The 15155-nt window shown below is 46.6% G+C and overlaps 1 protein-coding gene across 1 annotated transcript; it reads left to right on the top strand.

Annotated features, from left to right (window-relative positions):
- Positions 1–383: 383 nt before the first annotated feature.
- On the top strand, positions 384–13257 carry ZW10 (zw10 kinetochore protein). The gene is made up of 16 exons (XM_082778035.1): positions 384–522; positions 1053–1187; positions 2244–2345; positions 2521–2598; positions 2720–2879; positions 3015–3164; positions 3835–4026; positions 4278–4441; positions 5238–5420; positions 6265–6503; positions 7514–7585; positions 8445–8614; positions 8925–9055; positions 9525–9656; positions 10209–10411; positions 11283–13257. The coding sequence occupies exons 1-16, from the start codon at positions 406–408 to the stop codon at positions 11401–11403; spliced, it is 2349 nt and encodes a 782-aa protein (XP_082634161.1). The 5' UTR covers positions 384–405; the 3' UTR covers positions 11404–13257.
- The last annotated feature ends 1898 nt before the right edge of the window (positions 13258–15155 follow it).

Raw genomic sequence — 15155 nt, 5'->3', positions numbered from 1 at the left:
AGTTGCCCCAGCCCCCCCTAGCTGCTGCAGGACCCCCAGCACCTCTACATCCCCCAGCTGCCACTGCCCCCCTTAGTACCCATGGACTCTCCCCACTCCCCCCAGCACCCACGGACCTATTCCAGCACCCAGGGACCCCCCCAGCACCCACAGGACCCCCCAGCACCCATGGGTGCCCAGCTGCCATATGCCCCCCAGCTCCAGCAGGACCCCCAGCACCCCTACATCCTCCAGCTACCACTGCTCCCCACAGCACCCATGGACCCCCAGCTGCTGCGGGTCCCCCCCCAGCACCCCGAGGAGGATGAGGATGAGGAAGACGAAGGAGGCGGGGGCTGTCCCCGGCTGTCCCCGGCCGCCCGCCATAGCGCCGCCTTCCCGTGGTGCCGCGCGGGCGGCGGGGCCATGGCGGCTCCCGCGGGCTCGCTGGTGGCCGCCGTGCTGGCGACCTCGGGCCGCCTGGACAAGGAGGGGCTGGGCACCCGCATCGGCCGCCTCGCCCGCCGTGTGGAGGAGCTCAAGGCGCGGGCAGGGCCGATGGGGGGCCGGGGGTGGGCGGAGGGGGTCGGGGAGGAGGAATTTGGGGGGGTTTGGGGGAGGCGGGAAGGGCCGGGGGGGGGCGGGAGGGAGGAATTGGGGGGCCCGGGAGGGGCTGAGGGGGGCCGGGGGTAGCTGAGGGGGAGGAATTGGGGTCTCGGGGGAGGAATTGGGGGTCTCGGGTGGGATATTGGGGGTCCCGATGGGGAAACTTGGGGTCCCGGGGGGAGGATTTGGGGTTCCCGGGAGAAAAATTGGGGATCCCGGTGGGGGATTGGGGTTCCCCTGGGGGATTTGGGGGTCCCGGGGGGGGCCGTGAGAAGCCGTGAGGGAGGAATTGGGGTCTCGGGACGGGGAATTGAGGGGCCGGGGGGGCACCGTGAGGGGCCTTGGGGAGGACTTGGGTGCCCCGGGAGGAGGACTTGGAGGTCCCAGGGGAGGTCATGAGGGGCTGGGGGACGAATTGGGGGTCCTGGGGGTCTCTGACCGTGACTTTGCCCCCCGTGCCCCCACAGGGAGAGGTGTGCTCTGCCATCACCAGCAAGTACAGCGAGTTCCTGCCCAGCGCGCGCAGTGCCGAGGAGCTGGTGGCGCAGGTGGACAGGCTGTCAGGGAGCATCGAGCTGCTCAGGGCCGGCATCGAGGAGCAGGTGGGACCCGCAGGGCAGCCCCTGGCTGCTGGCAGCTTCCTCAGGTCCCACTGCACATCTGTGGGCCTTCAGCTGCTGTGTGCGGGGGGACAAGGATGGAGGACACGGGCCTGAAGGCTCTGGATGGCCTCACGCCTCAAAAATGATGGCACGGGTGTACGTCCCATCTGGGGTGTGACTGAGAGTAATTAAGGGGTTGTTGGTCGTAGTTTGCGTGTTGTGCACTTGGAAAAGTGTGTCGCACGTCTCCAGAGGAGAGAGAAGGATCCGCCTGGTTGCATCGCGGTAGGGTGTGATGCAGTGACAGATGGGCTGAGTGTTGGTCTCACGGGGATTTGGGGCAGAGAGGGCACTGAATGTGCACCACCCAAAGCCTGGCACATGGCCGTGCACGTTCACACAGCCATGAAGGAGAGTGTGAGCAGGCCCTGCAGGCCAGATCCTCTGCTTTTGTGCTTCTTTGATCGACTGCAACATGACTTGAAGGAGTGGCATGCGGTGTTCTTCACAGAAAAGCATGATGTGTTAATAATGCAATGAAAACCAATCTAATGTAAATTAAAAGTAATAAACAGCAGCAGTTAAACACACACACACACAAAATCATGTTAACTAAACCAGGTTAAAATAAAAAAAGTTTAGATATGTTATTAGATATATTAACTGAGATAGCTTTTTACTCACTTCAAGTGATTTTGCATTTAAAATGGCTATGTTAAAAGCACACTCAACTCCTTTTGATAGCTTTTTGATACTAAGTTGCCTTCCAGTGCCTTGACAAAACCTGTAATGTAATAAAAACATAAACCAGTATGGAAGAGTTTCCAGTAGGGAAATTTTAAGTATCTTTCTAGCAGGGAGTAAAATGGAATGCCATAGAAATCGAAGACAGAGTCATTATCAAATGCCAGAGCAGATAAGTTGTTAACACTGAGTCTTCCGTCTTCCTCACCAAATTGCTCTATTAGCAGAAATACTCTATATCTCATTGTTGTCACTTTTAAGAGAAATCTATTAATGTTTGGCTGCTGTCTGATGAAAATTTTCCTATTTTAGGTTCAACGAGACCTAAATGTTGCTGTTGCTGAATTTACTGAATTGAAGCAACAGCTGGAGCGAGACACACTGGTTTTGAGTATTCTGAAAAAGCTACAAGAGGTGAGGAAGGGATGTGCATGTTAAAATCATTAAGTGGTGGTTGCTGCTCAGTTTGTGGCTTTATTCGGGGCTTCTCCTTTGAATAAATAACTATAATTTGTGTGTCTACTTGTGTTGTTTAAAATCATGTAAGAGCAGATGTGCTGTTACATACGATCCTATTTGGTTGTTGCAGTTTGATACAGCTATGAAAGAGTACAACACTGCATTGCTGGAGAAGAAGTATGTTGTAGCAGCTCAACAACTGGAAAAGGTAATGACTTCTTAAGCGTGTGGCAAAATTGTTGATAAATACTTTCAGTAAATGTGACAAGATGCTTTTCAGTAACAGGGGCAACAGTTACCCATGTTTTTTGTTTGACCTTTACCGCCAGGCACGAAGCAGCCTGAAAATGCTGGAATCCCGTAAAGGCTTTGAGCTGAAGATCCTGAAGGCACTGGGCACAGAGCTGACGGTGCAGACACAAAATATGCTCTATCATCTAGGAGAAGAATGGCAGAAATTGGCTGTGTGGAAGCTTCCTCCTTCAAAAGGTGCTCACAGTTCTAGTTTGTGGAAATGGGGAGAGGTAGCATATCATTTTAGTTACCAGCTGAGGAATGCAGTAGGTTCTCAGACCTGCTGTATCTCAGACCACATTCTAATAGGTGTTTCTTCCTTTTCTCTAGAAAGTAGCAGCCTGGAGTCAGCGATGCATTCAGAATTGCACTTATGCACACTGCCATCAAAAGAGGAAGAGATTGCTGGCCCGCCTGTTGCTTCTGTGCTGCAGGCATTTGCTGTCCTTGGAGAACTGCGCACCAAGCTTAAAATTTTTGGTAAGACAGACCTTGGATCCACACAGCTGTTGCAGCCCTAGTGGATATGAGTTTAGGCTTGTTTTAGGATGGATATTGAGATCCAGTTCACTTCAGTCGTACACTGAGAGATGTCTTTGTTGCCTTGTGTTTCTCACTGAGCGTGAGGTGAATCCTCTGGTTTTTACAATACGAAACTGCCAAGAATTATTTATCTTTTCCTGTCAGGTTATTTTCGTATACTGTTTTGATCTGTGGCTTTGTGGTTTCATGGTCTGATTAAAGGGCTTAAAGGGCTTTTCCAGTTAAAGCTTCCTTATCTACAAAGACCAAGACTGTGGGTTTTAGTCAACTTCTGGGCTTTTCCGTTCTCAGGTGTTGGCAAGAAGTAATCAGGAAGCATGGCAGATGCTAGGACAGGATTCCATGTTTCTGGCTTTTTAATTTTTCATTTTACATTAAATATACAGCTCTTTGTTAGGCCTCCATATGTGTTTTACAGGAGTCAAGTGGTCTGTAGTGAAACCAAACCCAACGTTCCACCTCATGAATATTCTCTGATACCGCTAGTCTAGACAGTGGTTCTTGCACATCACTTGAAGAATCTGTGCATCCAAAGTACTACCAGTTGGGCCTCTTAGGAACAAACTCCTGCTGTAGGAAAACTTCTTTTATTTTTTTAATATTTTAGGCCAGTTGTTGCTGAAATACATCCTCAAGCCGCTGATTTCATACCCATCTCTTCAGCCATTCACAGAAGAACTGTCAGATGTGGTCATCCTACGTTTTAAATGTGAGAAGCCTGACATGGATCATTTCTCTCCTGTGGAGGTTTTTGACAAGATCAAGTTCGTTCTTGAAGTTCTTCACAAATACTTGCTGAGTAGGTAGTCCTTCTCTTTGGAATTACTGGGAAAGTGGGCTCAGTTGAACCATAAATTCAGTTGTCTTTTGATTGGGATGGAGGTTGTTCCACAGTCACAGTACATGGTTTAGATATGAAGAACATCTCCTTTATAAAATTATGGAACAGCTGAAAGATGCCTTTTTGACAGGAAGGACTGAATGAAATGGTGGAGGGTCATATCCAGGAAGCAGGGATATTAAAATCCATTTCTGTTCTCTTGAATTCAGATGTGCCAGTTGAACAGCATGTGGAAGACAAAAAGGAATGCAGAGTGACGCTGGCAGAACTGCTGGGTGATATGATATGGGAAGAGCTATCAGACTGCCTCATTCAGAACTGCCTAGTGAATTCAATCCCAACCAATAATAGCAAACTAGAGCAGTATATAGAGGTAGGCATCAAATGCTTCTGAATTTATATAGTGGAAATGCCGCATGACCAGCTTCAACAGAAAGCTGTCGTTTGCTAATCTAGAACTGTGCGTTTATCTCAGGTAAACCGTGCCTTGTTTTTCCTGTTCTATTAATGGTGCAAGGTCTCTGATCCAAGGACCTCAGGCCATATTTAACTAAGACCTGGAGGTTCTCAGGTGTGTGGCATAAGGCTCTTGTGTGAGCTTCTGTAAGAGGCTGAAGAGGTCTTGCACATGCTGATTTGGGATCTCTGGATTCCTGTGAATGAACTGCTGTGTTTGCATTTTTTTTTCTCTGTCTAGTGATCACAGCAGTTTCTTGTGTAGGCTACTTTTTTAAAAACTATCTTAATAAGAGTAATATCTTTGCTGCTAGTGAAGAACGCCAAAAGATACTTATCCTGGAGAGGCACCTGTTTGAAACAGCAGTGATCATAGGGCAAACCCCCTCAGTCCCTTTGCCCTAAGTAGCCCAGTGTAATGAAATGTAATCGGCTTGCTCCTCCGATTTTTGAATTAGGTTGCCAGCAAAGTCAGGAAACAAACTTGCAGCTAAAAGACTGGATTATTGTACAATCATGGCCTCCAACTGAGCCAGCTTCTTCCAAAAGATTGCTGTAGAACTGTGAGATAGTTCCCTCTAAAACTTAGTTTCATCTTTTGCTTTCGACTGAGTGGGGGAGTTTATACCCAGCTTTAATTTTGCTCTTTGATTTTAGGAGATTATAACTGGCAATTCACAAGTATCAATGTAGAATGTGTCTTCCTTCCTCAGGTGATTAAATCCACAGAGGAATTTGAAAAAGCCCTGAAGAACATGCAGTTTTTGAAAGGAGACATGACCGATTTACTGAAATACGCTCGTAACGTCAATTCCCACTTTGCCAATAAGAAATGTCAAGATGTGATTGTGGCAGCCAGAAACTTGATGACCTCAGAAATACACAATACTGTAAAGGTGCCTGTTGTTACAATATCTTGTTTTCCTAGGTGGAAAAATAGTGTAGCAGGTCAAGAAGGCTTGTCTAGGACAGTTGAGGTTCTTTTTTTTTTTTTTTTTTTTTTTTTTTGTAGAGCGCTGACTACTTGTGATTATTTGGTGATTTTGGCAAACAACAGTTTTGAAGTCACCTTTAATAGTGCTCAAGTGGGTTATTTCACTACCAAGATGTTACTTAACATGTTTGAAGCTTACTTTTGTAGGCCTTTCTGGCGAGTGTCATAAGCGTAAGAAAATTTAGAGGATCACTTACAGACCTTGCTTCTAGGCATGAAGCACTGTATAGATTGCTTCATGGTCTGCTGTATAGTTCATAAGCCATGAGACCTCCAAGGGTCTAGGGGAATTCTGCAGCTTTGTATTTATCTTGAGTCTTAAATCAAGATTTTGTAGTCACAGAATCACAGAACTGTAGGGGTTGGAATGGACCTCAAAAGATCATCAGGTCCAACCCCCCTGCCAAAGCAGGTTCCTCAGAGCAGGCTGCCCAGGCAGGCATCCAGACAGGCCTTGAATATCTCCAGAGAAGGAGACTCCACAGCCTCCCTAGGCAGCCTGTTCCAATGCTCCATCACCCTCACCATGAAGAAGTTCCTTCGCATGTCAGTGCAGAACTTCCTGTGCTCTAACTTGCAGCCATTGCCCCTTGTCCTATCCCAACAAACCACTGAAAAGAGGGTGGCTACATCCTTCTGTCCCCCACCCCTCAGATATTTATAAAAGATATTTATAAAAGAGTCTTGCACAGACTCTTTTCTGTGGGCTCCAAATAACATTCTATCTTTCTCTCGTTTTCCCTTAGATCACACCTGATTCGTGCGTAGCCCTACCAAAGCTTCCTGATCCTGGGTCAGGAGATCACTTAAACATGCAAAAAACATCTAAACAACTTCCTAAGGAGATGGTGAATTTGGAGAATGAGACCAGACTGAGCCAGTACACGTTCTCTTTGCCCACATGCCGCATCAGTTCATCGGTGGAGAAACTGATGGAACTGGCTTATCAGACACTGTTGGAGGCTACAGGCAGCACAGATCAGTGGTAGGAATTATATATCAGCGGGTAACTCCTGGGAGTCAGATATTTATTGCCTTTGGCAACTCTAAGCATCTGTTAATAGAGTAAAAGAAATATAAAAGAGCTGAAGATACTTAAAAATGAGAATGAATCATTAGTTACACTGTGTTTTGGCTGGAGGCTGCTCCCTGGGTTTGTGAGGGAGACTGGTACAGCAGGAACAGCTGTTGGGTATGTTCCCTGCAATACTCTTGTTAAGCAGTCTTTGAGGCTTATGTTCTGAGGGAACATTCAGGTAGGTTTTGCCATATTGTAGCTACTGCAGTGGTGAAAACGTGATGAATCCCTAGGGTGCACAGGGCAGCTCATGGCTTCAGTCTTTTAGTTGGAAAACACTACTCTGTGTTCATTTTTATATTTTATCATGTGTTTCAAATATTTAGAAAGATAAAAAACTTTTGTTCCATCCAAACGATAAGTTATGGCACCTATTCTAAGGAGAGTTCTTGCTTTCTTTTTTCATGGGCTGGATGAAAGCAAAAAACTCAAGCTCTGCATCTGGCAGGGCTCTTCCAAGAAAACAAGTAAACATTCTGAGAACCTACATAGAGTCGGTTTTAAAAACCGGAGACCACAACCCTGAAGAGGGAGAGTTTCCTAGGTACTGAATGCCTTTCACTGTACCGTGGCAGAAAGAGGGCTGACTACTTATGCATACCTACTGGGAGAAAGGACACTGTTCCCTTTGTTTGCAGGGTTTCATAATCTCTGTTCTGACATGTGGCCTGAAGTTCATCTCTTCCATGCTGAACTTACAAGGTCATCACAGCTTTTGAGAGAAGCCTTTGTGAATTTTCCACGATGCTGCTTTTATTGACATTGCTGTAATTGATCTTGACAATTTGTCCCTTGTTTAGTAAGAAAAGCGTGCTTCACTACTAATAAAACCTTTTTTAAGAAAGCCTTGAGAGTCGCTTGGCAGATGAGACATTAATTCCACAGACAATCTAACACGAACCTTATTTTCTTTGTAGCTGTATACAGCTCTTCTACTCCGTGCGGAACATATTCCAGCTGTTTTATGATGTAGTACCAACATACCACAGGTAAGTGTATGTTTGTGCATTACTTAGGGCCTGTTTGGAGACAGAGCAGTGCTATTGGAATAGCCCCACTTGTTCCCTGTTTGTCCACCACTGCCAAAGATGACTAAGAGCTTCTTCTAGTGGGTACAAGCTGGTGCTCCTAATGCGTTATTAAATTGTACCTGCTGCAGAATATTTGCCTGAGAGTTTCTGAGTTGGCAGTCTTATGACCAAAGAGATAGTTTTTAGCATTTCTTTGACGTGAATGGAATTGGTTTTGTGCCTGACAGCCCTTGTGTACATCAGAACACAGGAAACACGAGCTGAAGTTACATCTCTAGAACGTAACTGAGTTTTGTAAGCTGTCTTATCCATCCATTAACTAACGTGATAGTAATGGTTAGGTAACTAGAATAGAGTCCTTGCCCTTGTCCTTGACAGGGGTTAGCCTTTATGATTGTTCTTGATGCTCTTCCTGTAATAAACAGCACCAGTGAAGACTTAAAGTATACAATTGTGTCCAAGAACACTGAGGTATTACCGACAAGGACTTCTCTGTTTTCCTCAGTGTTACGCTGTAATCAAGAATCTTCCTGTTTGAAAGTTGTTTGTTAGAAATGATGTGAGTACAACACACGGTTGGAATGCCAAGGTTTCATTTCACTAGCCATAGAACTTCTTTCCTGAATGTAAGCTCTTGTGTGGCTGTGGCAGGAGGTGAAGTACTTCTATTCCAACTGATGGCTGTATCAAGCATTCCTTTCAGTTATTTACATGCAACATCAACAACAGATGGGCTGTTTAGGGTATATACGACAGTTTTCTAACAGGGTCAGGTCTAAATACATACATTTCTTCTTCTTCCTTCTTCATGTGACAGAGAGAACCTTCAGAAACTCCCCCAACTAGCAGCTATTCATCACAACAACTGCATGTACATTGCTCACCACTTGCTCACCATGGGACACCAGTTCCAATACCGCCTGACGAACATCATGTGTGACGGAGCAGCTACTTTTGTAGATCTGGTACCTGGTTTTAGGAGACTTGGTAATTTTACCTTTTAGTATTCTATGGAGAGAAATTCTGAGATGGATAAGCTTGTACCAGTTTAACGTGAGCCTGTCATCTATACTTAATTCTGCTACTCAGCTCTTTTTCAAAAGTGCTGTAGCAATCCAAGCTGTGCAAAAGCTTATTAAGTATGTGACAGCTCAGTTAAATTGGCCCAAAATAATAAGTTTAAATTGACCCAAAATAATGTTTCTTATTCAGCGCTTACAGTCTCTTAAGTTGGCATAGGCAGAGCAAATTTAATAATTGCTTACTTGCTTCTCTCTGCTTGTTTTTGCTTCTAAAGGAATGGAGTGTTTTCTGGCCCAGATGCGAGTGCAGAAAGGAGAAATCCTGGAGAGGCTGTCAAGTGCCAGGAATTTTTCTAATATGGATGATGAGGAAAATTACTCTGCAGCAAACAAAGCAATAAGGCAGGTAAGTAAGGCAAACAAAGTCAAATATGCTGTTGTCTGTAGATGTTGTCCTTAGAAAGGTACAGTATGTAATATTAGTACTGAGAACTGTGCACTGTTTCAGCAGAGTAAAATTTTGCAAAAGATGAATTTTCTGGCATGCTTTTTTCCCCCCTGGGCTTTGTCTCATTTTGTAGAACGCTGAGTTCAAGTCCACATGCTCCAAGATGACGTAGTTTCTTACTCTTGAACTTTTGTTTAGAGTGTGTATCTAAGGTATTTCATTTTTCAAGGAAAACATCTGTGAGCCATAATGCAAACTGAAATTGTGGCATTTTTTCCAGGAGTGTCTGCTTTATGTGGTAGCAGGATGAAATTATGGCCTTCTACTTTAAAACTTTTCTGTCCATTTGCGCTCACCTTATCGTTTTGTGCTTCTCTTAATGTTCTCCTTGATAACATGTTGGTAATGTATAGCTGTTGTCTTCCAGGTATTGCATCAGTTGAAAAGGCTGGGGAAAGTTTGGCAAGATGTCCTTCCAGTGAACGTATACTGCAAGGCCATGGGGACCTTACTGAACACAGCGCTCTCAGAGATTGTCACTAGGATTGCTGCCCTAGAGGTAACTGCACGAGATGGGCCTGCCAGGCGTAGGGGTGGTGCTAACAGCTAGCATGTGTGACCTGTAGAAATTCTTTCTAAATTGAAGTTTCAGGGGAGCCAGTTGAAGTCGAAATCTTGAAGAGCCCCCGCACTGTGAATTGTGTGGCCTCTTCTCCTTTAATAGCTAGGACACTTGCTTATGCCATGCCTGCCAAAAAGCTTTGCTTTCATCATTGTGCTGGCGTTACCTGAGCGCTTTCCTTATGAACTGCTCCAGACCTTCCTCATAACCCCTCTGCCTCACAGTGAAATCCTTGTTACTGCACCAGGATGCGCAGTTCAGAAGCAGAATCCTTGTTCTGAGGCAACTGCAGAGAACTTGATGAAATAGCTATTTGTGAAGTAAGTTACATTAGCTCGAGAATGTTAAATGCAATCCGAACCACTGCGTTTCGTCTTCAGACACACAGCCCCATTTAAAAAAAAAAAAAAAAAAAAGAAATTCATGTAGTACTTGGCACTCCAAAGACACATCTAACTGCTCTTTTTGTTAATGTTTTTTCAATTCTAGGATATCTCTGCAGAAGATGCAGACAGGTTGTACTCCCTCTGTAGGATCATGGTAGAGGAAGGACCCCAAGTTTTCACCCCACTCCCTGAAGAGGACAAAAATAAGAAATATCAAGAGGAAGTTCCAGTGTACGTGAAGAAATGGATGACGTTCAAAGAGCTGATGATCATCTTGCAAGCTAACCTCCAAGAAATAGTGGATCAGTGAGTGTCTTCGTTTTCAGTTAGTACTTCACCTGCTAACCAGGGAGCTGGGAAGTGGTCTGACAGCAGGGCACTGCATTCAGAAGAGCCTTTTCAGGTGAAACACAATCACTTTTAATAGGGATCAAATAGCTGCTCCTAGTGCCATTTTTTGTCTGTGTGTTTATAGTCCATTTCACTGGTCATATATTCAGCTGTCTCCTGCAGGTGATAAAGCAGTGGTAAAAAAAAAAAATGTGCCCCGGGAGAGCCAACCAGAGAGCAATTATACATCCCCTCTTGACTTTTCTAAATTCAGAAGTACTTAACAGTAAGCAGCCAGGCATTTTGCCCCCTGCTTTTGATGTTAGCTGTGCCTTGCAACTGCAGCTATCATTCCATGTAATTGGTCTTCAGTTTTTAGAGACCGTTTCTTAGGTCTTTTAACTTGCAAGGGGTATTCATCTGAATTATACATGAGGATTTGCATTATTACTCCTATTACTTTAGTTGTCATGAGTTGTCAGAAACTAGATGTTTCTTCCTCACACTTGTTTCACATGTCCGTCTGAATGACAAGGAGCCATGCTGTCCTCTAAACTGCAAAGTTTGTAGTAAGTGCAAGAAACACCTTAAAACCTGTTGCTTTTTATGCCTAATTTATTAATTCTGGACTCAAGTTGCATGCAGCTAGTAGGCTGCTAACTAGATTTGTTTTGGATTGAGATTTACTACTGTAGCAAGCCTGTAAATGCTCTATGCTTCTAATTTATTTGAACCATTCATCACAGGAGTGGGAGAATTGCAATGGATTGTTGTGAATGCTCTAAGGCTTGTTTTAACCTGAAGTTTCCATGCAGTTTTGTTAAATGAAGATATTTCTTCCTTGTAGATGGGCAGATGGGAAGGGGCCTCTTGCCGCTGAATTCTCTCCAGCTGAAGTGAAGAGTCTGATACGAGCCTTGTTCCAGAACACGGAAAGAAGGGCAGCAGCACTGGCCAAAATCAAGTAACTGTTTGCTCCTACATGTTGCATCTTCTGATAAGGCAAGAATGAACTGAGAATCTTTATTTTTTGGATTTGATCCTTCTTGTACTGGACTACAAAAAGCTTGGCATTAGGTGTGTGCTTCCTGGAGGCTTGACTAAGGGAGGAGAAAAAATTGCTAGCTCACTTGGCAGGGCAGAGGGGATGGTTCTGTGAGTCTGAGAACAGGAAACCAAAGGTGGGTAACACATGGGCACTAACTGCAGCTGCTTTCTCTGCCACACATGGAGTTTGGGCTTGAAAATTCAAGCTCTTGCCCTGCTCCCTGGAGGTGTTATGCCTGGATTGTAGTTGTGCTTTACAAGCTGGTGTGTATACAGTCCTGGTGAAGAAGAGATGCTTTTTGTGATATTTGCTAAATTCTATCATCTTGGATTTCATCTTCCTGTAAGCCCAGCACAGGCAAATAAATCTAGTTCTTTATCTGAACTCCTTGTGAGACTGAGCACTGCTGGCAGGTGGGCCTCTCAGGCAAGGTGCTGTACAGTGTCATCTCAAGCTTGCTTGCTTCAGGGTCTTGTAGAGGGATTGTTCTTTCTCACTTGTGAATCTTACCTATGCAGTTTTACATCAGGGGACGTGTCCCCCCTTTGTGTCTTACCTCTTCTGTCCCTGCAAATTACATACAAAACCCACAAGCAGTGGTAGCTTTTGGTGTCCTTCTAAGAATGCTGAAGTGCCAAATTCTGCTCTTACCCACCTGTTTTGTTCATGTTTCCCTGAACAACACACCTCAAAAGAGTGAAAATTTTATGGGGGGGGAGAGGAAACCATGCTCCAAGTGAAATGTTTACTGAGTCGGAGGGTTTTGCACATGTGGCAACATTCCTCATGGATTTATTTTTCTTGGGACATATCTTAAAATTGAATTCAAAGTTTTCAATCTGACTTTGCCAGCCACAAAAGCCCGTTCAGCTCCTATTTTTAGCTTTTGATTTGTGTATGAATTAAGTAGGTCTGGCATCTATTGTCTTTTTGATAGTAACTTTACTGTACTTTAAGAACTATATAAATGCTAGTAAATACAAGGGAGGTAAAGGGAATTAAGTGTGCACTTAGCAGATAGTGTTCTAAGTTACAAAAAGGTGTTTGGGACTTCAAAAAATGCACATTTATTTTACTTGGAAACCTTTTCAATTGCATTTGTTGAAATGTAGCCCAGGTCCCAAGATGTGCCCCTTGCTGCACAGAGTATTTCCTGCTATGTAGTGGTTTGTAAGCACATCATGACCTGCTTACAAAAGTTTTAATCGTAGAGCTAAATGTTTTAATTTTACTTGTCCTTGCATCCTTTTTATTTGGACATCTGTCTGGCTTCTCTGTGCATTCCTGAGCATTTTGGGGGATACCAAAATTACAGCTTTTTTTACATTGCACCCGAATCACAGCAGAACCTCATGGCTGGTCCGTGTGCTGGATCAGCCAGGCACAGCCAGATCTAGGGCCAAGGAGACTCCTTGTTGTGGGCCTTAATTAGTAGAAGCCTGGGTAATTAGTAGAAGCCTGGGGAGGGGACAGATGCAGTCAAGTTCCCATTTACACTAAGTCCAGCCTCTGAGAATGCAAAAACAAAGGCCACCGTTGATCCCAAATCTGTCACTCTAGCTTTTCCTTTTCTTTTTTTTCCCCCTTTCACTACTTTAAGTAATTCATTTGAGGGTTGACAGTGTTCCCACAACGCTTGCATCTCTTGGGAGCCCTTGCCCTTTTATAAATGGGAAACCAAAAAATTGATATTTTGAGAAACACCACTTCTCTCATGTGGATTATTCACAGAAATGTAATATGCTATTTTCTTTAATAAACTATTTATACTGGCCTTGTTTTCTGGTGTTGTGTGTGGGGGTTCTCATATGGTTACAGTAACAGAGTATGAAGCTGGGCCTTCGGAACAGGCAAAATGTTGTTCTGTGATGTCTCTCCTTCGCTTCTAGTAGATCTAATAATAAGAAAATTAAAAGGGAGAAATAAATAATTGGTACTATGCTGTGGGGTAGGAGGTTAGCCCAGAGATCATGCAGCAAGGGTGAGCGTGGGGTAGTAACAGGTAAAAACAGGATGCTAGCACCTGGATTTTTCTATGCAACGTGCCTGGCTGCAGGTCAGGCTGAACACACACCTTCACCTGCCCCACGCTTACCTCCGTGGTGCGATAAATCCACGGCAGAAGCTGAGCCACGTTGGTGTACACCCCAGGGTGGTTGGGCTCGGCACAGCCCTGGCCCCAGCTCACTACGCCTACCAAGCGCCACGTGAGATCGTCCTGGCAAACCAGGGGGCCCCCGCTGTCCCCCTGCAAGAGAGCAAGGACTGGAACATAGCAGGGACCTAACACTTACTGCTCATTTCTCCTCTGGCTGTGCACACCCCCCTGCTCTGATGCTCCCTCCCATTACCTGGCACGCATCTATCTTCCCCTGCGGGTAGCCGGCACACAGCATCCTGGCCGTGAGCTCTCCTTCGTACATGCAGGAGCTGTTGCACCTCCTGGTGCTAATTAGGGGAACGAGCGCTTCCTTCAGAGTCTCCGTTAGCTGTGCTGGGGAGGGAAGAAGCCAAGAGGGAAATGAGATCTCCAGGAAGGGGAGAGCAGGGCAATGGAGCTGAAGGGTCAGGAGGAAGATGGGGTCTTATGGGATTAATGGGGGTGCTGAAAGGGGGTGCAGGACCTGGTGCGGCATGGAAAGGGTGGACCTTGGGGGAGCAGGGAAAGCTTCAGGTCAGCACAGAGGGGCAGGGACAAGCTGGGGGCTTACCCTGGTCTGGTCTGGTGTAGCCCCAGCCTGAGACCCAGCAGGGGGTGCCCGGGAAGAGGTCCCGGTGGGAGGGTGGCAGACACACGGCGCGGATGGTGTCTGGTGGGAAGGGGACACAGTGAGCCCCGGGACGGCACCGGGCTGTGCAGAGCAGGCACAGCCAGGGCTGTGGAGCTGCCAGCACGCAGAACTCAGCCTGCAGAGCTGCTCAGCCCCACAAATGGAGCTGAAACACCCTTGGAGCAGGCCTCTGGAGGTCTCAGATCCTACAGCCTCCTTCCCCAGCACAGCTGGGAGCAGGGCACTGCTGGGCACACTGCATCCAGGTGCCCGGAGAGGCTGGGGACCCTGTTAAGCAGCTTCTCCCAAAGGGCAGGGTCAGAGCAGGCCGATTTCCAGCCCTCTCTTCATTGCAGGTCCAGACAAACTGCAGCTGGGGGCAGGCCACAAGAGCAGCTTACCAGAGAAATTCAGGGGGACGCGGAGCTTCATCAGAGCAATGTCATAGTCGAGGCTGCTGCTGTTATAGAGCGGGTGGGAAATAACCTTCTCCACCGGTACCCCAGCCTCCTGCTCGATGGAGCCACGGGCAACACCGGCACCCACCAGCCAGCCGGGGCCGTGCAGCCGCCTGGAACTGAGCACATGGCTACCTGAGCACCATGGCCCCCAGCTCGCACCCCAGGGCTCCCCGCATGGGCACCCAGAGCCCCCCTACCTGTGCAGGCAGTGTGCTGCGGTCAGGATCCAGCGGGGCGCCAGCACCGAGCCCCCACAGCGGTGCCGGGAGCCGTGGCGCACGCTCACCTGCCAGGGCCAGCGCCCGGGGGCTGCGTCCGTGCCCCCGACCACCCGCAGGGCCCCGGGGCGCAGCCCACAGTCTGCAAGGTGGCCGTGAGGGACGGGATGGGGCTGGCGGAGGGGCAGGGGGGAGAGGGAGGCACCGACCTGAGCACTGCAG

The sequence above is a fragment of the Aythya marila genome (assembly GCF_965140915.1).
Source record: "Aythya marila genome assembly, chromosome: 23".
Taxonomy (NCBI): domain Eukaryota; kingdom Metazoa; phylum Chordata; class Aves; order Anseriformes; family Anatidae; genus Aythya; species Aythya marila.
Note: the sequence above shows the minus strand (reverse complement) of the source record. Positions and strands in the feature narration are given on the sequence as shown.